The 24,815-nt window shown below is 36.3% G+C and overlaps 1 protein-coding gene across 6 annotated transcripts in view; it reads right to left on the minus strand.

Annotated features, from left to right (window-relative positions):
- LOC149532146 (SMAD/FHA domain-containing protein) overlaps positions 1 to 24,815 on the minus strand; it is a 211,519-nt gene that overhangs the window by 133,545 nt on the left and 53,159 nt on the right. For all 6 annotated transcript variants that reach the window (XR_016358488.1, XM_089808858.1, XM_089808859.1 and 3 more), the window contains exon 4: positions 19,918 to 20,022. Coding sequence is in view for 5 of the 6 variants with exons in the window: in XM_089808858.1 (XP_089664984.1) it covers positions 19,918 to 20,022 (105 nt within the window). In the remaining variant the exon portion in view is untranslated. The remainder of the gene's footprint in view (positions 1 to 19,917; positions 20,023 to 24,815) is intronic.

Consider the following 24,815-nt stretch of genomic DNA (forward strand, 5'->3'; position numbering starts at 1 on the left):
GGGTTTAATGTGATATTGGCATTGAAATGGGGAAATTGTTTGGGTCTTTCCAAACTGTGGCATCTGTAACTAGAAAGACATTAGACCTTGCTGGAGATACAAAATATGAGCAATTGCAAGTTTGGGAATTGATACTTCTTTGCTAGGCATTCAATTGCCCTGCTGTTGGTTCACCATTTCATTGGCTGTTGCATACCTGCGATTTTCGAACAGGAGTTATAATCTGCTGGAGGGCTATGTTTTACCTGGAATTGACAGCGATTGCGTTGAAAAGGCATTGTTCTCCAATTTGCTTTAGTCACATAGCTATCTGAGGGTTGTCTTATTAATTTCCCCAACCTGCATGCATCATTTCATGGGCTGCGATCACTTTTTGCAGGGCCATGTGCATATATTTGGACCTAAGTTTATTCATAGGGCCTGCAGTTGGGAGTGATGAGTCTGCAAATTCATTGAGAGGTTGCATTAACCATTGAGGAGGGATTGCTTGGCAATATTACTGCACATGAGGCTCAGAGAAAGGCAGTTCACAACTACTACAACTTGCAACTGATACAGTGATATGTATTGTGTGTTCTCTAATTTGATGTACAAGATAAGTTTGATTATGATGCATCCTATCCCTATGAATTTAGTATCATACAAGATTTCAAGATTATACCAATGCCAAGGTGTCAATTGATCATCCACTCCGTGGGGATGCAAATGATGTCTTGTGATATTTTGATCTGTGGCATATAATCCTGATGCTTGTTTAGTTCAATATGAAGATTGTAACTGTTTAGGCTGCCTTCTATTCCATATATTTATTTAATAACTTGTTTCCGATATCCTCCTATATTCTCTTCTTGTCAAATATCACACATAAATGTAAATATGATATTTGTGAATGAATGTTGGAATAATCTATACAGTATAGAGAGTGGATTTGATTCTCTCTCTAAGTGGTCAGTAACAATTTTTAACACTTTCTGATTTCTTTGGTTGTTTCAATTCACCTAATCCTCATCAACAACTTCTCACACAAAACCTCTCATGATTCACTGAAGATGTAGATATATAATAGATAATGAACTGCCCTTTTGAAAGGAAAAGGATCTCCCCATATCTACCAACTAGATAGATTGTCTTCAAGAGACGTGTCTAGTGTCTCTTCCCCATACCACTTGTTTTTAATTATAAATCGTTGTGCTATCTGTGTATTATCATTGTGTACTACAGTGAAAGTAATTTATGATTAGTAAATTTGTTGGGTGTTAAGGGTCCACATACTCTCAAAGCTTTCCTTTTGACTGCCTTATGATGATACAATACTCTTGGGTGCCACATTGGATATTTAGGAAGCATCAAACTTCCTTATATAACTATTATATTATTATATTAATAATAGAGTTAATTAGAATTATATTAGTCTAGATTAATAATATCACTATTAATCTACTAGTAATTGATTATTATATTATTATTAATATATTATCATATTAATAATATATTAGACTAATTATATATTATTATTATTTATCTATTTATATTTAAACGTATTCCTTATTAAAACTTCTTTCGGAGAGGGGATATGACACTAAGTTGACCCTTTACATCATACTTAATTCTACTTCTGGGTGTATTACTGCTATTGTTCCCTCGCCGACTCTTACGGTCTCCATCCAGCAAGACATTGGAGTTTGTGGGTGTACTAGGTGGTGTGATTGGTGGAATCACCTGCTCCCCTTAGGTTCATGTGTTGAATTCCAGAGATCAATGCTGCAAATGTAATGGCACTACCATATTGTCGTACGTGTTTTCCAATTGCAGCCACCTCTTATATATATGAGTGAGAGGAGGGACATGTCCCTTCATGGGACATGTCTATTCATTAACATAATTAAAATCTCTGAGTTATATATTATACATTATAAATATATAATCTCTCTTAATATGAATATATATATATATCTTGATGTAATTTATCCGAGTAAATTTACAAAACATCCACACTCCCTCTTAGCTAGGGAGGATAAATAGATGACCATTAATTATCTCAATGTAATATACGAATATCTTTGATCAGACGATATTCAACATTCTGATATCACATTGGATATCGTGACTCTTGATCTCCCAAAATATCGACATTCGATATCCAACAAGTACTCAAAAAGTTTTGATATCACATCTGATATCATGAGTATTGGTCTTCGAGAATACATGATATTCACCAATTACTCAAAATGTTTGACATCACATATGATATCATGAGTGTTGGTCTCCCAGAATATCAATGATATTCACCAAATTCTCTTTGAGTAATGGCCTTCCAGAATGTTGAGATGCAAGATATTCACCAAATACTATGAGTAATGGCCTTCTAGAACATCAAGTCATCTGTTATTCACCAAGTACTCTATGAGTAATGCCCTTCCAGAACATCAAGATTCGTGATATTCACCAAGTACTCTATGTAATGGCCTTCTAGAATATCAATATGCATAACATTCACCATGTACTCAAAAATGTTTATAAGGTATGTGCGTATGCATTCTCATATTGCTTACCATATAAACATTCACTATGCAAAGTATAATCTATCATGATGTGCATAGACATCATAAGCTATCCATCATAATAGAAAATAGAGTTATTGTAAGATCGTCACCTTTCTATAACTTATGCAAATACAAGTGACATCATTTGGAAGTCGTCACTTCCTCATGATGTACATAGGGGGTAGGCCCATTAAAATCACATAAGCACAAGGTATATTCATGAAGCACAATCCTCTTGACTACTACAATTTTTTGATCAGTGGAGAATCCATCATAGCATGGTTTACTCCCTCTTAATCAATATGATCAAGATCACTGAAGGTCGACTAAATCATATCCTCTATCTACTCCCTCTGACGGATGTGTCAAACACTCTCTAAATATCAATCTTCTAAGCTCCTATACCTTTTAGGAAGTGTCAAACTCCCTCTGAATCTAATATCAATCCTTCTTTTCCTGCAATAACATTCTCGAAGGAAAAGATCAAGGCAAAAAGCTCATAATGTAATGAAAATAAAAAATAATGAGAGACTAAAATAATAATCAAGGATAATAAATGATTCTACATAATATATGGCCATTCTAATATTATATATATATATATATATTCACATAATAATAGAACTCATGCTTATAATCATTATTTCATTAAAGTAAAGAATCTTATTAGATAATTACTTATTCCAATATATATCACATAAATATTTGTTAGTTTTATTACTAAATTGATTTCAACATATATCACATATGCATACCTTTACGGTTATGTGGAACCAATGCCTTTAATGCTAACCACGACCACCTTTCATTATATTGATCCTAAATGATAGTTTTACAAGGGCAACTTAGTATTTGACTCCATCCAATAATGCTTGCCTTTGTTCTTTGTGGGCTATTTCACTCCATGCTTGTCTCCCTCATGCAAGGGTTTGGAGTCATCTTTCCACATCATGTCCCCCCTCCTGTGACTGTCCCTATGAACTATTGTAGGCGATGAATGGTGATGCTCAGTTTGGATTTTCAAGAAATTACCCCTTTTAAGTAATGTTATCCACTTATATGTGGTTGTCTGCCTTTAAAATAAGTTGCTCAATGCATGTGATTTTATTTCTTCCTACATTATGATGCATAGGTGTCCTCTGATTTTTTTGGTTAAGAATCCCCTATTCATGAGTTGGTTCACATGTAACATCTCTCCCATGGTCAAGGTGATGAAGGGGTTTATAACTCAAGTATTATGCCTCATGCATGTCACTTGGTTCAATAAGACATTATTGGTCCTTATCCACTGATAATCTTTTGTAAGATATGGACGATCCTCTCTAATATATACATTGGTTTCAATATATCAAAGATCCGAATATGCGTAGGTGCTTCAGGATGCACTTTGCACTATCCTCTACAATGTAAATTTGACCTAATCTACAGAAAATTTACACCCTCCTACCTGACCATTTGCGTTACTAGATTAACTACTCTTTTACAATTCTACCACTACTCCAAATGCAGTTGCTTTTCTCACCGTCATGACATCATTGACAACAATGAATAACTCTTTCTACTGACTGCAAACCTCTTAATGATCAACATGATTAGGAAATCCACATAAGCAATTTCTCGAGCGGGCTCCTTCAACATTACATGCTCCTCTTTAACCATTTCATTGAAACACAATCATTATTTATCTAGTCTAGTGATCCTGAGCATCATACTTCTCAATGAACTCACGAAAAGCATCATCTAAGATAAGGTTCATGTCAGTAGGAACAATACATTCATCATAGCTTGTATTATACGTAGTATCATCTTTATCATCGCTCTTAGCAGGCAGAAAAAACACCCAAGGCACTGTAGTAAGAAAAATGGCACATCAACGTGCTCTACAGCTACCTCTTTGTTAGAAACGACACCAGAGATTGCAATGGTACTAACCCTGCTTGGTTCCATCCTAGACCTCTAACCAATGACTACTTCTCTTGACTTTTGCTACAAATACTCCATGTCACTACTAGAAGCTATAGATGCTAAGGAATTCTTCAATGATTGAATCATCTAAACTGTCCATCTCATATGAAACCTTAGTAAGACTTTCTTCAACTATATTTAAATTTAGTCAATCGGTATTTCAGATGTCTTTGATTTCTCTATACTCCATTTGCAGCCTAGCTTTGATACCATGTTGAATTCCAGAGATCGATGCTGCAAATGTAATGGCACTGCCATATTGTGCTATGTGTTTTCCCATTGCAGCCACCTCTTATATTTATGCGAGAGTGAGAGAATGGACATGTCCCTTCAAAGAACATAAACATAATTAAAATCTCTTAGTTATATATTATATATTATAAATATATAATATCTCTTAATATAAATATTTTATATATATATATATATATATACACATATATTGATGTAACTTATCCAAGTAAAGCTACAAAACATCAACATCATGCAAAGCACTTTTGCATTTATGGTCTTCAAATTGTACGGAATGCCTCAGTACTTGACAGATGTTGCAAAATGATTTCTTTGGGCAGTTCACTTTTGTGTGGTCTTCAACTTTGCAATCGGTGCACCACAACTCCTTGGCATTTACTTTTACCGTCATCAACTCCCCCATCATCTGCATCATGGACTCTCTGTTGGATCTCTCCTTTGTACTATCATTATCGCTGGCCTTCTTTTTCCCTCGAGACATTTTGTTCTCAATCTTGATATCCATTGCTTGATTATAGGTCTCAGCGTACAAGGATGGTGAAACCAACTTCATCTTCTTCTACAACAAGGGAAACAACCCTTCAATGAGCCATCTCTTTTTCAGCCCATTGGTAAGCTAACTTTCCAACCCGCCAAGCAACTCTTTAAGCCTACGATTGTAAGCCCATGAATACACATTTTTTCCTTGCTACGTTTTGTAGATTTTTGTCACTAATTTGTTCTTATCTCTTAGCAATTTGAATTCTTCTTCAGATGCACTCTAAAGATAGCTCCATATCGCTTTCCTCGCTCTTGTCAAGTTTGTGTAGCAGTCAATGGCAATTCCTCGTAATGTGGTAGGGAATGCCTTTAACCAATAATCATGGTTATGTTTGCCATTATCTTCCCATATTGTCACACAAGTCCTACAATGGCATATGAGGTCCTTCAATCTGTCCCCTACAAATTCAAGGATTTTTTGCTTCTTTGATGTGTTTACCGTTGATCTTGGTCAATAGAAAACATGTGTACCGAACCAAAATTGAGTGTTCCTTTCTAGGCTGCATTCTAGTGCCTTACTTACACTCTCTTCCACACATCCATCTATGTTTTCCACACATTAATCACCTCCCTCATGTTAGTACTCCCTCCTCCCCAAAGTCTTCAACTTTGGCCCCCTTATCCATGACTCCTCTAATATGAACATGTTCTCAAAGCCCAACAAAATGTTCTCAAATATTTCAGCTACCTCACTCTTGAAGTTTCTTTCTTTGTTGTCTTCATTATGTGTGAAGTGCACTGACAAGCCACTCTGTGTGGTGTTGAACTTTGAGTCATCCTCCCTCGTTGCTTGAATAAACAAATTATTTGCTTGTTCGACAAGATCTTCTCCTACATCATTGGGAAGCGATAGGTTTCTTGCAATCTCATTCCACTTGTGCCACGTGCATTGTGTTATGCCTTCCCTATTGGGTGGCTTCTACCCTCTCAACTTTGGTTTCAACTAAAAACTTTAACTTTTGCTTTGTGGTGGTTTGTGATATTCCTCAATTGTTAGATGCCTCACTCAAAATGTATTACGCAGTATATAATGGCAATCTATGTATGTACAACAATGCCAGTCTAATCAATATGGTTGCCAATCGCAATCTAATCCATACAGTTGCCAATAGCAATGTAATCTATATATAAGACAATGGCAGTCTATGAGTCTATGTGCGTATGACAATGACAGGGTGATCCATAAGAAAGGTAATGGGAATCTATGTGCATACAACAATGACAATCTAATTCATACAAATTGCAATGGTAGTTTGCTTTGTATGATGGTAACTTTATGTGATACTTGTATGGTGTGTGGACAACAAGCCCCCTCAATGCTCTTCCAACCTTCTCGTACACCATACAACGGCTTCATACAATGTCTTCCTATCTCCTACAACTCTCGTAAGAACTATGTAATGCTACCTCTCTCCCAATGTTTCCTTTGCAAATAATTACCATTCTTCCTTGCTCCCTTTCAAATTGGTGCGTCGAGGTATCATCTACCCTCGCCATGCCTTGTATTTCCCATACCCTAGGGGGTAGGAATCCTTTTCTTTCGTTTCCACTTCTAGAATCTCCATCATGTTACAACTTGGGTGAAAAACTTTATAATCTTATATCGGCCAGTTGACAATCTATTCAGGGAACTAGTTTTGTCGCCCAAGCAATCCCCTAATCTCAATACCCCTTTATCGTCAAGTTCCATCCCACCTTCCATGTCAAACTCTCCCCCTTTGAACTCTGAGTCTAATGCCAGTTCTTGGCTTACTGCTTCGTTCCACAACTTGATGACATATTTTTTCTCGCCACTCTCAACAGAGTGTTCTTTTTCCAATTGTAAATGGCTTCTATTGCAATGAGCCAACCCCTACCAAGGAGAGCATCACACCCCTTGTTTTCTAGCACAGTGACAACAAAGTCAAGGAAGAACTATTGGATCTCGAAAAAACCTTCTCGCAAATAAGTGTTCCAATTGATTTAATGTCATGTTGGTCATGTTGGGTCGATATTTTGCAACCAACAGTTTTGGGTAAAATCCAGTCGCAAAATAGAATAACCAGCCACATGAGATAGAGTCTCTCCTACCTTAAAGGGAAGGTTGCCCTTCTCACCGTTCCTTGGATCAACTCAAGGTAAGCAAGAAGTTGAGCGATTTTGTAGAAGGATGTTACCAATATTCTTTCCTCTTAACTTTCGAGAAAGAATCCACTTACTCGTAGACTGAGTAATGGGCAGGGTGAAATCTCTAACCAAACTTCTATCTAAAATCTGAAAATGGTGATACCGATAAACTAACACTAACTCAAAAGCTAGTTGAATGTGTACTGATTTGGCTCTAAGTCCAGTCGTAATTCTCTATGAATATGCTTTATTAATAGGGCACAAAGACTTCCAAAAGTAAAGATATCTTAACTATTTTGTGAATCAAAAAAGAGATATAAGCTACAGACAAAGCATCTAACTATATATCTTCGCAATTGCTCCTACTCAAAGCTCCGGCTCCAATTGCTTCATAACTCTATTTATACTCAATTATCAAGAACACGAGATCACATAAACCAAATATAACATATGTGAATTACAAACAAAGCTTCTAATTCACTCAAGTAACAATCTCACTCAATCAAAGTTAAGTCTCAATTGCTCCTTTGTATTCACTTTTCACTCAAAATAGTGCTACACAAACAAAGTTCTGCTGGCACAATTTCTCCAAATAAAAGATAAAAGATAAAAGATGATTTTACAATGAGGGGGACACTCCTTTATATAGGCACAGGAGTTGAGAAAAAGATGGAGGAAAAAGTGGGAGCAACTCAATCAACTTTGACCTAATCTAACTAGAAGAGAAATTATTGGGTTACATGCAACTGCACATACAACTCGCATTACATGTAATTAATGTTTTCATGCAATGCATCCTCTTCGATCTACAAACAAAAATAAAAACAAAATAACAATCTTAAAGATTGTTCTTCAGTGCCTTGAACTTGATGATAACATCACGCACTAAAGATCAGAAATCTCCATTCTCTTTGATATGGCCTCTATCCTTACTGCATCTGCATATGCAGATTGTACAACCTTGGAATTTGATGCCAAAGAATCTACAAAGTGCTTTGTGGAGAATTTATAGAGGACCAACTTGTTCATCGTGTGAACCAAAATCTTCAAAATCTAAATCAGCATTGATCCTGATTGTATATTCTAAACTCTTTCAACCACAAATCAGATTACCACGTTCATCAAGAACCTGACATCCCATTTGTCCTAAATCACACGTGCTCCATGTTTCTATTACTTGACAATCCCCAAGGGCTGCCTACAATTTTGCAACCAATTTTCTCAATGTTTCTTCTTTGTAGCCCATAAGTCCCTAATATCTGAAGAACATTTCACATGATGGAAGAATGTTGTATGAAACCATGGCATCTAAATCAAATTTAGCAATCTCATCCCAATCATTGAGAATCTCCTTCAAACCATATGCTTCTCAAATCAAAGAGGAAATCAAATCTTGTTCCATTTCATTCATATCTTTGATACGCTTGAGAACTGTAAATGTTTCTGTAATAGCTCGAACTCCTTCAGAGATGAATTCTCCTATCCAAGATGTGGCAGCTTCAACCAGCTTTCTTTCCTTAGACGTCTGAGACACAATAACAACACTTTGAGAAGATTGTTGCCGAATGACTTCAATTAAGAGAGAGACCTCCAGTTTGAGTTGATTTTTCTTCTCCCATAATTCATGATTGTTTTTTGATACATCAGCTAATGCATCTTGAGCATCTTCCAAGCAACTCAAACTTGACTATTTTTCGATTTCTATGTTAGTGAACTTGTAAGTTCTTCAACAGGTTTGTCCTCTAGTGGCTCAGCAACTTCTACGAACTTGGTTTTCTCCGAATCAACTAAGATCCTTGAAACAATTTTATCTTTCAAAGATTTGGACTTAGTTTTCTTGACAGGAAGATTATCCGGAGGTACAACCACTTTCCTTCTCTTCATTGTGATCCTGCTCAACCATGCAAGCAAGCTGAAACTTTCATCTGTGGAAGCAGGCACAGTGGAGACCATTGGCATTGATCCTGATTGTATCTCTGTAGTGACTAAACAAGATTCAGTCTACACAGCTGAATTCATAGGTGCATGATGAGAGGATTCTGTCGTGAAAAGCTAAAAACCCGTCCAAGATGTATCAAGTTGAGAAACTTGACCATTTGTAAGAGTTGGAAAATCCTCAAACACATTTTCCAAATATTCATATTGTTCATTTGCCAGAATGAGAGAAGTGGCTGAAGAAATAGGAAGAGTCAATGTATTGACTTCTGAAACTAGAATAGAAAGTGTGAAAATAGTGGAAAATGAATCCACATCATCATCTATCTCATCCAGAAAAAAGGTGATTCATGCATGGATGGTACATGAATTTGTGCAGGCCTTGGGCGAGATATGATCATAATTTCCCCTTCTTCCTCCTCATCTTCTTCATCTGATTCTTCTTATGACCATTCATCTGATTCCTTTGACTCTTCCTTTGATTCCTGAACTGGTTCAAGAATCTGAGATGATTTAGATCCTTTTCCGCTTTTCAACTTGAATTTGAGTGACTTCTTCACATTAGAAGAAGAAGCACCATCTTTTCCTATAATTTCTAGTTGTGACTTCCTTCCAGGAGGGCCAAAGCTTCCAAAATCCAAACCCAATTTAGGATTAACCCTTTTTAAGCCTTTAATTTTCAGCCATTTGTTGGTATTTCCCAAAATGAATTGAAATCTATCCAGTATAGGTGTACCTTCTTTCTGTTGCCATTGAATGGGAAAAGGGCACCTTTTATCAAAACCGGCCTAATGATATTCCAGATCAAGAATGTTATTGTCATCTTCGATTTGGAAATCTTAAGGGATCTCCAGCATGTTAAGATCAATTATTTGCTACAAAGTTAATCTGCAGTAATCCATCTTCATTATATCCAATTTTGTTCGCATATCAATCCAAACATCTTCGATGTGACGAACATGTGTGAAAGCCCTCTTAATTTGAGAATTCATTTCTAAATAATCAAAGTCAAATCTGGCTTTAAACTTCTTCAAAGTGATTAACTGCAATTATGCTTCCATATTTTTTGCTTTATGTACAGAATTAATAAAATAATTACCAATCACCAAGGGTTTGGTAGAAGAAATACCAAAACCAAGCCAATGCAAAGTATGCTAATTAGACTAAACTTCCATGAGTTGTCTAGCTAATTCCATTAGAATGATCTTATCAGTAGCATACCTAGGCAAGGTATACGGTTCACCTTTAAAGTATCCAACCCTCAAGTAAGTAAAAGTTGGAAACTGGATATACAACCATATTGATTTACCTTTTCCTAAGCTTCATCAGATACCATTTTAATGGATAACTGTCTATCAAACAAGCACCAAAAATGCCCAAAGAAAGCATCTTGGACTCTTCTGTAATGGAACTTACTATTAGCTAGAGTGATCTGATCATAGTAATCCCAAACTGGAATCTGAAGGCGATCTCATTTGATTGAGAGCCCAGAGACAAATCTCATGGCAGCAACAATGTATACAAGGTAGGAATTCATGTAGCACTAAAGTCCCTATATTGAGCAACTGTTGACAAAGTGCAGTGCTAATCAATTCTCCCCAAAAGATATGTTCTTTGTTCTCCATAATCTGGAAGATGAATTTGTACATCCATGGTTTGAAATCAGTGAAATCTTTAAGACCACAAACCCTACTAAGAAGAATGATAAGGTCTTTGTACTCTTGCTTGAAGTTAGACCTGTGAACGGTCTTTAGCCATCTTGAGAAGTTGTTCCTTTTATTATCCAACCAGTATTGATTTATGTACTTCTGATAATCTCCCGTTTTCTCATTCCAAACTTCCAAAGATGATTCTTTGGTCAGATCTACGCACTCTACATTATGTGGCACTTTGAAAATTTGCTCAATAACTTTTGGATCAAGATTAGTAACAATCCTGCCATCAACATCCTTGATTGTCTTTGATTTCGAGCTAAAATGTTTTACACATCCAAGAACGAACTCAAGTTCCATGGCAGCCATGGGAAATGTAGATACCAAGCGAATATGATTCCTCTTGATACGTTTCATCTCATGACCAACAGGAGTTTCTACTCTTCATAGAAAATCAGCCATGTCCACTTGTCCGATCTTCGTGTCCAACACGTTGTCAAGAACAGACGTGACTTGAGATGGAGCTATATGAGCCAACTCTTTGTCAAACTGTTTTTTCATCTTGCCCTTAGATTTAGATGGTGAGGGCATCTCTTGCGTTTGTGCTGCAACACAAAAATCCCAAAACATAAACTCGTCATCAGAGGAAATCACCATACAAGTTGATTCTCAATCAGCAATAAAGGTTCGAGTACAAATTTAAAACTTTGTAAACCCAATGAAATGATCTCAAAAGAGATATCATATATGTGCAATGAATGGAAAAGGAAGATGAAGTGAAATATTATGGAAGTGAAAATGGAAGGAAATAGATGTGCAAAGGTAGAACGCATGGGAATGCATGTGAATGAAGATTGCTGATTTTCAAAAAGAGACTTAGGTTTTCAAGATGTTATTGCATGGAAAATGGATTACATGTAAGTGCAACATGTAATAAGGGATGGAAAGTGAAATGAGATGCGAATGTGAATGGAGGATGAGCTTACATGTAAGTGTGGATAATGGATGAGATGCGGAATGTGTAATGACACGAGAAATGGAAAAACATGTATTTGCTCATGGAGGCGTGAATGCATATGGAGAGATGTGAATGCATATGGAGAGATGATAATGAAATGTAGCTTGAGGTGAAGTCAAAGTAAATGGGAAAACATGCATATGACAATTTTTAGCTTTTCAAAAAGTGACTAAGTCAAAAACGGGTTTTGGAGATGCAATTACACGTAAGGTTTTTCATGTAATCGTGTCTTGCGAATGGATACGAAAAGTGAGATAAGTGAAAATGGAAGTGGAAAATGAGATTGCATGCACATGCAGATGATGAATGAGATGAAAAACATGTAATCGCATTTGACAAATGAGATGCAAAATGTTGTGACATGAAAGATGGAAATGGAAAGTGATGATGCTTTCACATGAAATGGAAGATGGAGTGAAGTGAAACATGACCAAGTTCTTGGGAAAGAACTTGCAACTTCTTCAAAATGGAGAAAAATTGGAAAGCAAACACACAAAACACAAAACAAACTCCAAAAGGAAAGCATACCTTTGGCAAATGACACAAACATGTCAACAAGCAAAGCACTTCAATATGCAATTTCGAATTTGGAGTTTGGGAAAAAACCAAAAACATGAAAATGAACCATTTGATCATTTTTAAAGGAAAAATACACTTTGAATGGCAACAAAATCAACAAGTGGCAATCATCAAGCTAATATGTGCATAAAATCAACAAGATAAGCACAAATTTATTAGCAAGAAAGAAAATGTCCACTTACATGATGATTAAGTGCCAAAAATGAAGGAGGGAAAAGCTCCAATATTGAAAATTTCTTCAAGAAACTTGGATCTTTTCAAACTTTGCAAGAGGAATCTATAGTGGGCAAAAAATGAGGCATTTTTTATGGACAATGAAGGCCTCAATAATCAAGCATAGGCTCGACAAACAGAAAAACAAAAAACACTTGACGAAAGCCTTCAGTAAAAGAATTTGTTATGTGAATTGGAGTTGATTGATCGATCAACATTAAGCAATCGAATAACAAATTCAACTTAGAGAGATGCAAAACTAGTTTGAAAAAGTTTTGTACTATTACCTACATTTTGTGGTGACAAAATGTAGGACAACAGGTCAGCACCTACCAAATGGAAGGCTGGCAGCTAGAGTGTAGGCTTGCCAAGGGCCTTCCATTTCTCCATGCCATATCCACCATCCATAATGGTGATGGTCACTATACACTCCATAGTTTCCATCTTGACCACTATTGTGGTCCTTCTAACACCTACTACCAACACCATTGGATTCGTGGTACCATTTGTGGAAGTGCCCTTCATGGAGTCTCCATTTTGTGCCTCATTTGCCCAATGGGCTTTTCGGTGTCTTGACCACCATTGCTCTCACCTACATGGGCAATCGCCACCTTTAGTTGTGATAATGTCTCCAAGAGGTTTGTCACTCATATTGGTATGGTGGCTTGGAATATCTGTGTATGATGTTTGCTTCCGATACTGATTGTAGGGAGGTATTTCCAAGTGACCAATTTCATTCTTCTTCCATTTCTCGTTTGATATCCTTGCTATCTTCCTTCAATCTCTCTTCCTCTGTGTAAGGGTCATGATATGTGATTTTTTTCTCACATGTAACGTTGTGATTGCGAAGACTTCATCCTTGAGACGTGAGACGTCTATCATGTTTACTCCCTTCCCCTTGGGACAGTCAACATCCTTGTTGTTTCATGGACCACACCATTTGCACACCAGGCTTCTACCACCTTGCCCCGGCTCTAATAGCCCCATGCATTGCATCTACAATACTGTATCATAGGTCGTCCCTTTGTATCGTACTCAATGCAACTTCTTGATATGTTGATGTTGTTATTGTTGCTTCCCCATTGGTTGTTACAGTACCCTCCCACAAGGGATTCAAATTCATTAGTCTTGGTGGTGTAGTGGGCAGCATTTAATGTTCTCCTTAGGTGACAAGCACTTGAGTACTCCTTGCCTTTAAGTTGTACCAGCACTCAATAGAGGGTCTCAGTACTTGGCAAATGTCACAAAAAGATTTCTTTGGATTGTTGGTCTTAGTATGCCCTTCGTTTTTGCATTCAATGCACCACAATTCCTTACCCTCCTATTTTTCCTTCTCTACGAGCATCTCTTTCATCATCCTCATCATATCCTTTCAGAGTGCTTGTATAGTCCAAGACTCCCCCTCACTATAGGAATTTGTACCATCAACATAGTTGATTATCTTCTTTCCTCTCAATCTCATTTCTCGCTCTCAATAGTTGTTGCCCACTTGCAAGCCTCTAATAGGAGAATTGGGGTACCACCACCATTTTTTCGAATGGACAAAGTCAATCACTTGATGAACCATCTTTTCTTCATGTCATCCATGTGTTGGTTCTCTAACTTATCAATGAGTTCCTTTAGCCTACAATGGGAGGCCTTTATTGTCTCATTTTTCCTTGGTGAGTATTACAGATTATTGCTACCACTTTGTCATCATCACAAAGTAATTTGAAGTCTGCCTAAAATACTTGTTTCAAATTATCCCATGTTCTTCTAGAACCCGTTGGCAAGTTCATGTACCAGTCAATTGCTACTCCTTGTAAGGTGGTCAAGAAGGCCTTCAACCAATAGTCGTGACCATCTTGATCATTCACCTCCTATATGTTCACACACATTTTACAAAAGCAAGCCAAAACCTCTTATCTCTCCCCACTAATTTTAAAAAGTTTCTGCTTTTCTGGGGTGTTCACCATTTTTCTCCTACAACCAGCACCATACATGTTGTTAGACTCAAGTGGGTTGGTTACTCGACATCCTCATGCTTCTCTGGCACCTTGGGGCACGTGCAAGTCCTCTTCCATTCCCCCTTTGTTGCACACACCTCAGTAACCTTCCTCATAGTACCGATACTCCCTCCCCGAAGTTTTTGGTTCTACTCCCCCTATTCTCAACTCTTCTAGTATAGCAAGCTTCCCAATGCTCTACAAAGTACTATCAAACAAGTATGCTACCTTTCCTTCAAGGTTCCTTTTCTTGTTATTGTCTTCCTCAAAGTGTCTGAATGATTTGGTCGATACCAAGTCACCCTCCCAACTGTATATGTCAGACCCTTCTTGTACCCAAGAAGTGGTAGTTCTTTTGCAATGTTGTTGTGGGAACTAAGGGATCCTAAGGGATCTAACATTTCGAGGAAGGTTGGCAAATAGAGTGTAGGCCAGAGCTAGCCTAGAGTTAGGCATCAATGTTCGTACAAGTGCCACTTCGATTGTGGGAACTAAGGGATCCCTCCACTAGTTGTTGCAATCGTTGTCATCTCTTAGTCTACTCTTGGACCCACAAGGGCCTCTTTATGGAAGATTTTACTTCATTTTTCATTTGTGTCTCTTTCCCCATAGGTCGCCTTCTATCCTTATTTGGTAAAAGGGACTTTAATTGTTGGAGTTGTTAGAGGTGCAGCACCTACTTGTGTCATGTGGTTCCTCCTTCCTGAGGTTCCTCTCTTTGTACCATGTAATAATTGATGTTTGTGGTGTTCCCTCTCTCTTGCCTCGCATTGTTCTTGGACTTCCAATAATGTGCAAGCCAACAATCTTGGAAGGCTACCCAGAAGATCATACAAGAATTGTTAGCATGAATGTTGATGGTACTCCTGTGGGGGAGTATCCTAGCATTGTTGGAGACATGATTCAGAGGTTGTGTGTTACACTTATGACAGATTTTGTCATTGATGTCAACATATTGGTTATTGAAGATTTGGTGAAGACAGTGTTCAGACAAAGTTTCTATATAGCAATTACTGTTGTTCGGATTATATCTCCTAACAAAGATAGAGTCTAGTTAAACAAACTTGGACAGAGGTAGAAAACATGATGAAGATGTTGTGATCAAACGCACACATCCAGTTGAGCATCGAGTGAAGAGTTATGAAGACTGTGAGCCGACAGTTTGTGTAATAATGTAAAAGTGTAAAGTTGTAATGTAACGTGTAAATGTAATATCTTAAAATGGTACTGTATTATTATTATTGTAAATTGGGAAAGCCTCAAGGCCACTCAATAATTTGTTTCAAGACTTGATATAAGGTTAAGACGTTTTCCTTGCTTTTAATCATCAATGAGATCGTTTTGTGATATGTGAATTTATTAATAGGCCAACACTGGGGCAAACAATGAGAAAGCTTTAATCTTTAGACTGAGTTTCAGCCTGGTCTAATCGTGTCAATCCGGGGGCGTAAGCTTGTGAAAGGTGTGTGGGTAATATACCATCAAGGGGTGCAAGTTGTGATCTGAGAGATTGTGGATGCAGTTAGAACACACAAAAACAAACCTACAACAAACCAAAGTAATTCTGGTGATAGGAACCGTCACTTCCTATTGACAGAAACAACATAAACAAAGTCAAAGACATCAATCTTTAATAAAAATAATAATAATGGTTTTTAATAAAAATAACAGTAATGGTAGTTATAGAAATGTTTCATTCAACTCTAAATTAATTAATCTGAAATCACTAAATAGATAAAAGCATGAATATCTAATTTAATAAATAGACTAAGTGCAAAATCAAACTCTTAAAAAACACATTAAACACACCAAATGAAAATATCATCGTGCTTTGCCAAAGAGCGGGCCCTTACTCCCTGCCTCGCATGATCAGTAGAGCACAAACAGATTCAACACTGTTGTGATCATGAGGGAATGTTGTTTTTAATTATCACAGAATGATACAGTCCAGATCTGCATGCAATAGTAACCTCTATGTTCAAAATATATGCTTATAATAATTTATATCTTACATTGCTTATATATATATATATATATATATATATATATATATATATATATATATATATATATATATATATATATATATATATATATATATATATATATATATATATATATATATATATATATATATATATATATATACGCAACTATAACAGTTGTACAACCATTTTGATAATGTGCACAATACAAATAATAGCTAATGTAAGAATACAACAGAAATCGACTTCATGCCAAGAATAGGCAACTTATTGTTATCGATCCAGCAGAATAGTATTGTCTTCATTTGTAGCTTTTGAGCCATAGTTTTGGAATAGTTTGGTTATAACAAAAGACAAAGATAGGAAGAGTCTAATTGATGGTTTTCATTGTCCGTGTGAGACTTCCAGATGTGAGATATTTCTTTTGGGTTTGTACACCCATTACAAACACTACTCTCAGCAGAAAAATAGGTTGATGTTGGGCCATGTTTGTTTCAATCTGCTGGCACTTAACTTGTCGTGATGTCCTCCCCGTGCATATACACATTATGGACAATATCTGCATCAAATATTGGTAAAACAAATGTGTTTCTGTGCTGACAAGAAACAATAGGCAACTGAAGGATGTTTGGAGGATCCACAAATTCAAACATGTTACATATCTCCACCAATTAATATAGGAAAATGCAGAGCAGGTGACAGGAAGACCCACAACTCATAATCAACATGTTAGATAAATACAATCACATCTATTCATTCACATACTTTATCCAGTAACTAGATTAAATACTACTGATATATATTAGATCATATGCAGCATAGAAGGAGAAAATGGAATATTTAAATGGATATGGAAATGAATATGAAGGCTAGAATATGGTATAATTTAGGACATAAATAGCTCTCATCACTTACTGTATGCAAGCTTACATGTGAACATCTTTTGGATCAAAGAAGTGGTTGGTGCAATTGAGGCACAGTGAGCTAACAAAAAGCTATATCTAGCAAAGAAGTTGTTGTTGGACAGTTGTATTATTCTGAGAAGGATAGTACTTGGACCAGTTGGAGCTTACATGTGAACATCTTTTGGATCAGAGAAGTGATTGGTGCAATTGAGGCACAGTGAGCTAACAAACAGCCATATCTGGCAAAGAAGTTGTTGTTGGACAGTTGTATTATTCTAAGAAGGATAGTACTTGGACCAGTTGGACAGTGAGTTCATTGGTCTTTCCCTGAAGCTGTTTGGACAGTGGGTCCTTTTGTCTTCCATTCACCTCCTAACAAGGTTGGAATCTCCTAACAGGGATTCAAAGTTTCCTAACGGCGACTAATATGTACTAAATGTATTTCATTGACTCCTCACAAGGAACATTTATATTAGTACATCATCTTGTGGGTACCATCCTCATCAGGGTTTTCCCTCTGATCAAGGGTTTCCCTAGTTAACAGATCTGGTGTTATTGTGTATGGTTATCTTTCTGTTGTTGTTGGTTCTATTGTTTACATGATTCAGAATTAATAAGGATAATGGGAGATGTTTTAATTACATAACTAATTCACCCACCCCCCCCCTCACTCAATTATCTTAGTGGACTTTACTTTCTAACAAGAGTGCTCACTGTGAGTTCAGCATGTACCATGCCAATTAGGACCGCTCTCTCTTGAGCCTTCTAGTGCATGTACTCATTGACCAACAAGTCTCACGCTTGAACCAAATCTTTTATCAATTGGACTTCTTAGGTTCTTCATTATTGTTCCTGATGTTACTGTCAATTACCACTACCTGCTAGTTGAAAGTACAACTCATTATGTCATCATCCCACCTATTCTTACTTTCTTAGACCTCTATATTTGTACTTAGGAGACCACACCAAAATGTTAGATGCCTGACTCGAAATATATTCTGCAGTACAATGCCACAGTAATCATTTAAACACTAGTGAATATATATAAATCATTCATGACGTAACATGAATAACCAGAATAGCATAGAATCACACAATGTAATTTTTGGCAAAATGATATATCTTTCATAGCATAGTATTCTCCTACATTCACCATCTTGATGGTTTGTTAAGTCTACCAACTGTTAACAATTGACACCAATTCGAAACAAGGTTTTATTATACTTCAAATTTAAGCTAACAAAGGTGTATTTAATTTCTTTTGGCATTATTGTCGTCAACATCAACAATCCTCTGTAATCATTGTTGCCTTTCACTTTGTATCCTAATTCAAAGAGATCTCACCAATGGTTTTCCATTTTCTCCTCTCTCCCTGATTCAATCTTCTTTTGTCTTTGTTAGACTAAAGGGGCATTGATTGGTGGAATTGTTAGAGGTACGACATTTGTTTGTGGCATGCTCTTCCTCTTCACTCCAATTCCTTTCCTCGTACTGTTGCAGTATTTGCTACCAACATTTCTCTCTATCTTTACTCGCGTTTTTCTTGCACTTCAATCCGATTGGGAGCTAACAACCTTGGAATAGTTTTGAGAAGACTGTCATTGGCACCGTGAATTCGTAGTGTATTGTGCATTCAAAAACCGCTCTCCTGATCTTCCTCTACACGTACCGGTCAACCAAAACTTCCAACACGTGCAACAAGTCCCCTATCAACTGATCCTCCCATGTTTCTTCCTTGTTGTCCTTGACATCGCTATTGGCTCACTTGTTCAAATGTGCAGCCCATTATGTTGCCATCCTGCCCCTTGGCCAATTACTACTCAAGACTAACAAAGTATTATTTATTTACTTACAGCAGATTTGTGGTCTACATGTACTATAATTCATAATCAAATATACAATTATAGGAAAGTTGCAAAGGAGCTTCAATTCCACACAGAGATTTGTTCAACCAATAAAAAGCATTTGGTCTCCTAAATTATACAAAAATATCAGTGTTCATAAGAAATATATAGCTCTTACCTTATTCACTATTTTTGCTTGCCTAAAAAGGGAAAAGAATTAGCTTGACAAAAATTAGGCATGTAAAAGATAACATTTCAAAAGTTAAACAAAATACAATGGAGAAATTAACAATATCAGCATGGTAATTGTTCTACAAATCCAATTGTGCCATTCATATTTAAAATATAATATTTGGCCATATTTGTGAACGAGAAGAAAAAGTAAAGAAAAATACCTGCAACAGAGGCTTTCCTTTTCGCTGGTGTATTTGGCATTGAATTTTGAATATAAGGTGATAATTCTTGCCTGATTTCTCGGAACACAAAAGCAAAGGCATTTTCTGAAAAAGAAAAGAGCACAAAATATAAGATTCTTCTAAGTTTAACCTTTCACCAAGACATACCCAACAAAGATCAAGAACTTTTGAGCCCTGAAAGAAACCAAGATATCAAGGAAGAAGAAATAGCCACGTGTGGCACTGGCAACTGCCATACATATAGTTCAGATCAATTAATATTTATATAACTTCCCATTGACTACAATAAACCAGAAAAAGTCAACAACCGAGTACATTTTAAAACTAGGGCAGCTGTCCATGGAACCACTGAAAAAAGGGATGAAAAATATCTGTGGGATGTTCTTTGAGCATAAACAAATTGGTCTACATTAGAAACTTTGACATGTAAGGTTTTTTGTACAGTGAGTTGTGACCAGCAATAATATGAATCATGTATCAGAATGATCATCCAGTTTTCCCAAATACAGTGTGTGGGTTGCTCATGTTAATTTGTCTCCATGTTAATGTGTAAAACTGGATACAGCGGAGGAGTTGGCTGTCTACAAACTATCATCCAAAAAAATCACGAAGAAAATGCCGATTTCTGATTAAGGTATTCCAACTTCCTGATTAAGGTAGAATAAAATAATTTGTAAAAGATTGTTATATATAATCAGAGAGCTGCTAATCATACATAACTGGAGGACAAACTTATTAACATATAAAATGCTGCCCATATTGTCTATTTTACAGAAAAGCTACAGTGAAAAACAAAATGATCAGTGACCATTGACAAATACCAATGCACGTGAGCAGGAACTGATCAGCTAGTAGCAAACTTACTGGCTTTAAATCATTAGATTCAGAATAATTTGAAGGATAGAGGCTCTAAAATGAATCGAATCTGTCCCTGAGGTACTCAACACAGGTATAGCAAAAGTAGAGAATTCCTTTAGCTGGAAAAAAACATAAAGATACAACAAATGTGAATGCAATTGTCATACAATTCTAGCCTCTACATGAAATCACATCTTGTAGCGGAAAAACAACATTCAAGCATCACTGCACTATTCACAATATATTCCAAGAAACCAATCTAGATTCTAAAAATGTTGTTCAAAACCAATATCATGACATAAGAATAGCAAAAATAAAAAATAAAATGTGTAAACATAAACTATATTTCTTGGACATGGGGACCCAAAAACAGAGGAATATGTTCTAGTTACGTCTAAGAAGGATTCCAAATTCCAAGGGTGACATAGGAGTGACAGTCCCAACAGCATTTCATAAGTACTATTCTTTAATTAAAAAAAATGGTTTCCAAATTTCTAGTATATAATGCATTCATAATAAACAAGCTTAAATATTATGATATTGATATCAGGATTTAACTGTGTGATTTTTCAGTCAAACTCATTGACCTATGTTTCATGAGTAGTGATTCAACATGAATCCATCTCTCATGAGAATAAATGGAACACTTAGCACTCATTGGATCTAGGTGATGCTCACAGGGTCACCTGGATCCCTGTGAGAGATCACCTAGAATAAACCTAGGTGTTCCATTTATTCTCATGAGAGATGGATTCATGTTGAATTACTACTCGTGAAACCTGGGTCAATGAGTTTGACTCAAAAATCACACAGTTAAATCCTGATAGCAATATCATAATTTTACTTGCTGTGGAAATTATCTCCTACTTATCAAGCTTAAATATATTAAATAATCAAAATGCATCATCTCACTTATCCTTTATGATGAATAAGGCTACTGTATGTAGATCAGATTTCAAACTTATTCAGAGTGGGCATTTCTCACATGCAATAAATCAGAAATGTATCATGCCCCTGCCATGAAACATTTTCACACCCTAAGGGAGGTTAAAACAATATAAATCAATGTAATCAGATACATTTGTATTCAGAAAACTGTATTTTTAATAAGACTTCACAATTTTCTCTGAGGTCAAAGTCGACAGATACAACACAGAGGACTTAACCATTCCAAGATTTTATTTCCCTTAAAATAAAGAGCTTCTTATGAATTGGTGAATTCTAGAGTAAAAGGATGTTAATCTTAAAAGAATCATAAACAAGCAGATGTTACTCTGAAAACAAATAATAAACAAGCCATATAAAGGGACAGAAATTAATTTAGAGAAGGGGCCTCTCTATGAAGAAGGATGTCCTTTGCAAAAGTTGTGACCCTACACCTCTTCTTGAAGGCTATATAAGGCAGATTCTCATTTAGAGGGAGGGTGGAGCAAAAAAACTCAGATTTGAAATAAAGATAGAAACAGCAGTTAATTTAGAAAAGACACCTTCCTTTATAAAAAGAGATGTTCTTAGTAAAGGTTCTATGTTTCTGTAATTTAGAATACACCTTTCTTTATAAAAATAGATGTTCTTAGTAAAGGTTCTGACTATGCTTCTGTAATGTCCCCAATATTTAAGGTGACATTAATTAAATTGATTTTTACTAAGTTTAACTTCTGGCTTTGATTGTGTAGGTATTAAGTCTACCAGATTTCCACAGTCCATATCAATATTTATTTTTTTCTTCTGGGATAGATTGTGTAACATTTTTTAACATTAATGTTTCGAATCATACTACATGATCCATCATCAGGATGCAGGAGATAAGGAAAATTATGTAGGCATTTTTAGCATCAACATTTCAGATCACACTCTGTGATCCATCATCAAATGTAAGAGAGTGTGAGATATGTAAAAAAATTAAGTTATCAAAAATAAATAAAAGTCATATGATGGCTTAAAAGTTGATATTAATAAATTAAATTAAATAATGATAAAATTATAATGTCACTTCATTAAATGAAGTTCTCTAAATATAATTAAGTCAGCCAAGTTAGCCTAATGTTCTAGATTCTTCTTGGAGTTCTTTATAAGGAGGCTAGATGGAGGATATAAGGCATGCTTTGTACTTGATAAAAGCTCTATGATCCTGGAGACACACCATCAGGAGTTCTACAGAAGGGTTAGATGAAAACCTACCCCTTATTAAGGGGTGGATTCATGACAAAGTCTACACCTGAACAAATTAATAAAGTCTGCTTTGCAGACAAATTTGATATAAATGCTCTGCGAGGAGTTGTTATCAGGCATCAGATAGCTTAACTTGTGAAGCATAATATTATTCATGAGTTTCCAGAATTGCATTTCTTCAATATTAATGATAAAAATTATAAGACATAATTTTAATTTGTATTGCTGATTCAATAAAAGGAAGGATTATTTCATTGCGCTGCTTTCTTCTGAATGCTTAATTTATATTGTTTGAGACTTTGGTATATTGTCGGAGGCTTTGGAAATAAATACTATATGGCTAAAGCTCAATGCATGGATATATTATTAATAAAAAGGATTGTTTATTATTAGAAGTGGAACTATTGTTGAAGAAATATTTTCTGCTTTGAGGATGATGATTTCATCCACAAAGTCTCAATTGATTTGGATGACAACTAGCTTGCGGCAGAGGGGTGCTACAGAACAAACGTGGACATTTCATTTTTCTTCCTGGCATGGTGTTTGGAGGTGGGCTTGGTAGCAAGGGCAAGGAGCCAGATTACTTCTTGCATCCGTGAGGAATGGAGAGGAGGCCTCGAAAAATTCCTTGTCAAGGAAAGGTAGAAGGTGGGACTGGTGGCGCATGAAGAGAACTGATTCTAGATTGGTGAAAGGGACCTTTCTATGCATCTGTTTCTAATTTCGAATGTGTACAGAAATTCTAAAGTGTGTAGGGCGGTTGTGGGGATTGGCCTTAGTGGTATAAAGGCTTACCTGCAAATCAAAGACGCTTGTGATTGCAGGGGGGATGATTTCCGAAGAACAGGGAAAGCCAAAATGGTGAGGAGGCCACCCAGTGGGAAGAGCCAAGGTGAAGAGGATTGAGTCTAGTGGGGTGGGACCTTCTAATCAAGCACAATAGTGACGTTTTAACATGTGGAATCAAGTTCTGTTTTTGGGTCAGGATGTGCTGAGTTATCTGATTTGCATTAAAATTATGGATTCACGAATAGTGTTTATGTAATATATATATACACAATAGGTGTTTTTAGGAGAATTCCAATTATGTTTTGATGAAAGGATGTGGGAATGGACTCAATGTTGCTTGGGGGAGAAGCGCACTCATTCTGCTACTTGTCTAGTGCAAAAGAACTCCTTTTTGTAGTGTGTGTCATAGTGTTAGTGTTGCACCACTTTTCACCCTATAACCATTTTGTAAAGTGGAAAATTTTGTATCTTAGTAAAGTCTAGGTAGGTCCAAGTCTAGTTTCAAGTCTCCTTAGGTGGAAGGAGTCTTCATCGGATTTTTCATCTTTCCCTTCCCCACATTTCATAGCCGGGTGGTTTTCCTTTATGTTATGAGTCTTACGGGTAGCTTTGTACCTAATCCAATGGAGATTCCTGCAGCATGCAAAGATTATTCACAAAGTTGAGTTTGATTGCAGTTTATCATATTCTCCATTAAAAGAAGAAGCTTGCGGAAAATTGGACTTTGCCTTCTCCTTAGCGAGTTTTCAACCCACGAAGGCAATTTCCCGCGAAGAGCACCAAATGATGCATATGAGCTACAATAAGAAGAAGATAAAGTACCTTATAAGGAATTCATGTTTCCTTTATGATTATCTGCCTTAAGAAGTGTTAAAGATTCATCACAGCTCTCAAAATCCTCTTTGGGTAAATATGAAAATTGACTTCTCCTTGGCGGGTTTTCAACCCATGAAGTCTGTTTTCCACATAAAGCGATCTAGAGGAAATGAAATGAGAGGTGGGCCCCTAACTAAGATTCGCACTCTTTATGGACATCTCCGAACCCAAAGGAAGCAATA

This window comes from Cupressus sempervirens, chromosome 11 (assembly GCF_028749045.1).
Source record: "Cupressus sempervirens isolate cs-2001-9-10 chromosome 11, ASM2874904v1, whole genome shotgun sequence".
Classification (NCBI taxonomy): domain Eukaryota; kingdom Viridiplantae; phylum Streptophyta; class Pinopsida; order Cupressales; family Cupressaceae; genus Cupressus; species Cupressus sempervirens.